We start from the raw sequence: 4,932 nt of genomic DNA, 5'->3' as shown, positions 1-4,932 counted from the left end.
CATGTTTATGATCCTATTCACTATTCTCGACTAAATTGATAAAAATAAATATTAATAAAACAATTAAAAAAAAACTTGATAACAAATTGGTGGTGTTGGGGGTACTCCGGAAGATCATAATGTCTCAGGGGGTACATGCCTGTTAAAAGTTTGGGAACCACTACAGTGATGACGCAAGCAGCGGAGGGAGCAGATGGGAATGTGGGCGTGAGAGAATGGGGTGGGGTGGGGATGTGCTGCTCATAAAATACAGCATAACGTCTGTCCACGTGTGTCCGTGTCTTTCACATAGTTGCCATGGGTCACTGCCTTGGGTCATTAGCCCCACATCACATATTGGCATGGTTTTATTTACACACACACACACACACACACACACACACACATCACATACCCTTCACCATACCTAGAGATTGGCATTATTTTATTTCAGTTAGCCTGGTTAGCTGGCATGATTTGCATTGAGAGATGATCTCATGGAAAGTGCCCGATGCCAATCTCTAGGTATGGTGAAGGGTATGTGTGTGTGTGTGTGTAAATAAAACCATGCCAATCTCTATCACTGTAAAATTAAATATGGAAATGATTAAAGTAGTGTTAATAACTATAGTTCAGCTGGATGTTCTGTTAGGCAGCATTAAAAAAACTGGGTTTAAGCATAACCAGGGTACCCCCAGAATTGTCAGACCTAAATTTAAGACTTTTTAAGACCTTTTTAATACCACTTCAGATGAAATTTAATACCTACATCACACCCATTCGGATAGAATAAATAATATCAAAGGTAAGATTATACCTCAAATAATTACTATTTAAGTGTTTGAACATGCCAACATGAACATGACAGCAGTGCAGTGGCAACGCAAAGATTTGTCGCGGTATTAACGTGACTGAATGTCCTGCTTCATGGACAAATTTACACGGAATAGAACCTAGTTGATTTCAGGGATTAAAGTGAAAAAAAAAAAAAAAAACCTTTTTTCAGGCCATAAGTCATACGTTGTTCATATATAGAGATAGTACCCCTTTTGCGGTCGCAACCTATTGGTTTTTAATGTACAAAAAGATGCAAACAGCAAAGTAAAGCACCAAATAAACACCAAAACGAGGCTACAACTCTTAAGTTACTATATAATTAATGCCACCTACAGGTGAATGCATAGAACATCCTATGGTTTGTGTACCCTGTAGCCTTGTTTTAGCCGCCAATGGCCGCCATGTGAATAAGGCGAATTGAGATTTTTTTTCTTGTTAATATGCAATTCAACACCAAGTAAAATCTATAAAATAAAGTTTGCAAGACACATTTCCTCATCAAAGTAACGAATCAGAACAGTCTAGATATTGTTCATATTTCCATTTGTTGGCTCATCCGCATCTAATGAAAACATGGTAACACCAGTGGGTCTAGGTATATGTGATAACAATGTGTAGTGGGCAGTGGAATAACTATTGGTTTCCGTTTGTGGTGACTGCTGACTGAGATAATGGGTGAGATTAAATAGATCCTGGAACTTAGCCTGGTCTGGAGCAGGCTAGCTCCACAGAATAAATCGCCATGGTGATTTATACCAAAACATATCCTGCTGCCCCCTATCCCGCTTTTGTGCAACTGGATCACGGATAAATTGAGCCAGGATAACCAAGATATCCCGGCTTAATCCCTTATCCTAGTTTTGTGCAATAGGCCCCAGGCCTACTTCAGTTGTTAGCCTACATTCAGAACCAAGAGACTGACATCTGGAGTCTTTCTCAGGTGTGTGTGCTCCTTTCGTGAGACAGAAAGAAAAGCTGAGTAGGCTGTCCCTCCTGCATGCGGGCTTTAGCGGGCGTGAGCGGGACATCATGTTCCAGATGCGGGCGGGAGCGGGACTAAAAATGACACACTAATGCGGGAGCGGGACAGAAAAATCAGTCCCGCGCAGACCTCTAGTTCAGAGGGCATACTGTTATGTACTTCACTGCACTCACACACACTCCTACCAAGTTAACATGGGGTTTACCACTTAGTCAGACTTAACATGGGGTTAACACACACACACGTATGCATTTGCACATTAGGGTACAAGACTTTGTTTATGTATTTATTTCAGACTTGGGCAAGAACCATGGAGGTGCTCATTTATCCTCCCTCTCACTCTCTCTCTCTCTCTACCAAGACTGAGCTAACACACACACACGGCTCTTTAATTGGGGTCAGTGACAAGACACACACTCAAATACACTCTCTAGTGCGCACACACACACACACAGCCACAGTCCAGCATCCTGACAACCAGACGCACCAACACAAACGAGGCTGGTATGCGTGTGTATTTCAAATGGGCTGAATTTGAACCATTCTGAAGTGTGTAAATATGTATGTGTGTGTGTGTGTGTGTGTGTGTGTGTGTACGTCAGTGAATTGGCTGAATTCTAGGCAATCAGGGGGCATCACTCAAACTCGCAGTGAAGATGGGCTGAGTCTTGTGTGTGAGAGAGAAATTCATTTCCGTGTGTGTGTTTGTGTGTGTGTTTGTGTGTGTGTTTGTGTGTGTGTGCGTGTGTTCTATCCGCTGTCCAATGTCTTCAGCAGGCGGAAGAGCCGGCAGCACCTCGTACGTGGTCTCTCTCTCTCTCTGTGGTGTGTGTGTGTGTGTTACTTCTGAGGTTTCCCCTCGGCGGGCGTGTCTCCGCTGTCCAGCGTCTTGAGCAGGCGGAAGAGCCCGGCAGCCTCGCGTATGCGGCTGAACTCGATGCAGAAGGCCTGCACCTCGATGAACAGGTCCTGCACGTTGATGATCTTATTCCTGATCAGAGACTGCAGGAACACACACACCAGGCGCACCAGCCGGTTCTACAGGGGGGAGCAGAGAGAGAAGGGAGGAGAGAGATAAAGGGAAGGGAGAGGGAGAGAGAGAGAGAGAGAGAGAGAGAGGAGGGAGAGAGGAGAGGGAGAGGGAGAGAGAGAGAGAGAGAGAGAGAGAGAGAGAGAGACATACACATACTGTGATTGTCAACTAGCTTCATTATCAACAAGCGCAGTCCACAACTAGCTTCATTATCAACTAGCGCAGTCCACAACTAGCTTCATTATCAACTAGCGCAGTCCACAACTAGCTTCATTATCAACTAGCTTCATTATCAACTAGCGCAGTCCACAACTAGCTTCATTATCAACAAGCGCAATCCAAAACTAGCTTCATTATCAACTAGCGCAGTCCACAACTAGCTTCATTATCAACTAGCGCGGTCCACAACTAGCTTCATTATCAACTAGCGCGATCCACAACTAGCTTCATTATCAACTAGCTTCATTATCAACTAACGCAGTCCACAACTAGCTTTATTATTAACCCTTAGAACCCTAAACTGTTTTTAGGGCATTTTCACTACCTTTATTCATAAGGATTTATTCTGGTCATTGTAAGTGCCACACACACATATTATATATTGTTTTTTTCAGCAGAGTCTAGGCTATCCAGATCTGCCTCATTTCATGTATTAGTACTAGCATTGATTTTATTTAGATTTTTAAAGAATTAAAATATAAAAATCATATTATAAAAATTCTTATATTTTGACCTGTATCTCACCACAGCAAGCTCATAGCTCTACATGCATTTCATGTGTGTGTAGGGCAGACTGTCCTGAAACGGGCAATATAATTGCCATGTTGGAGGGATACTCTGGGGCTGAGCAATTTACAGAAATATGTGGTGTGTGATTTACGGAAATAAATGCCATTTTTTATTTAGCGATGAAAAATGACCATTCTGCGCTCCATACCTGTGACACGAACTGATCTGACCTGACTTGACCCAAGTTTGCCTGTTAGCATGTGTGACTATGGTGTATGCACTCATGATGATTCTCAACTTTTTACTGCATTGCCATGAACAAAGTAAAGGCAAAAAAAGTGTTTCTTTGTTGAACAAATTGGGATGCAATGTGAGCCTTGAATTGGATGCCATGCAGGAATTTCCTAGGATCTCAAAACCGGATTATGAACATGTTTTGCCATAGAGAAACACACGATAGCGTTGGATTATAAACATGCTTTGCCACAAAAACAGACAAAAACGTGGGGTAAGTCCAGCTATAGAAATCTTTCTCATATATGACGAATATAAAGACAAACCTGCGCTCACGTTTAAGGGCAATTCTGTGCAAAACTGTCACATCCATAACATCAACACAATGCCATGGTATTTAGTTGGCGTTATGGATATATGACAGTTTCGCGTGGAGTTGCCCTTAAAATTATGACAGCCTCAATTCTTGCATGAAACTTCACCTCACTGAATATGACCAGCCAGACTCCAAGGTCATCACCAAATCTAATCTCTGGTAGCCTAGGCCTGAAGTTCAATTTCACCGATGACATGTCAAGGAAAATTGAGTGTTGTGTTGTTAACTTTGATGTTTACCTCTGGGAAGAGGTACAGAAGCCTGCGCTCCCGCACTACCAGACTCACCAACAGCTTCATACACCAAGCTGTAAGGATGCTGAACTCTCTCCCTCCTCTCCCCCCTCCACCCTCAGCTACATAACATCCTGGACATTGGACCCACAATGGCCTCCTGCACTACTCCACTTGCACACTTGAACACTTGCACACTTGTACACTTTACAACTTGGTGTTGTTGTCCTGAAAACACAACACTTTTGCTGCTCTTACATAACTTGCACCACTATGCCACTTTCTTCATTACTCAGGTCAAACAGAACTACCCAAGCCTCTTATTGGCCTGACTTTGCACTAGTTTTTTATTGACTGTCTATGCACAATTTCAACAAAATTTTGCTGCTCTTATTTTTTCATTATTATATGTGCCCTCTTATTTACTTATTTACTTACTTTTTTGTTTACTTGAATGTTATGTTTGTCTGTGGACTTAAAATTGGTAAAATATGTCTTGTCTTCACCGTGGGATAGTGAGAAACGTAAT

General features: G+C 42.3%; 1 protein-coding gene across 2 annotated transcripts in view; it reads right to left on the bottom strand.

Moving 5' to 3' along the window:
* Positions 1-2,071: 2,071 nt before the first annotated feature.
* The window catches only part of cnot11 (CCR4-NOT transcription complex, subunit 11), a 10,675-nt gene continuing 7,814 nt past the window's right edge, over positions 2,072-4,932 (bottom strand). For both annotated transcript variants that reach the window (XM_048240159.1, XM_048240160.1), the window contains one exon: positions 2,072-2,836. In XM_048240159.1, the coding sequence (XP_048096116.1) occupies positions 2,639-2,836 (198 nt within the window). In that variant the 3' untranslated portion in view covers positions 2,072-2,638. The remainder of the gene's footprint in view (positions 2,837-4,932) is intronic.

This window comes from Alosa alosa, chromosome 3, assembly GCF_017589495.1.
Source record: "Alosa alosa isolate M-15738 ecotype Scorff River chromosome 3, AALO_Geno_1.1, whole genome shotgun sequence".
In the NCBI taxonomy this organism is placed as follows: domain Eukaryota; kingdom Metazoa; phylum Chordata; class Actinopteri; order Clupeiformes; family Clupeidae; genus Alosa; species Alosa alosa.
This window is presented reverse-complemented; position numbering and strand designations above follow the sequence as displayed.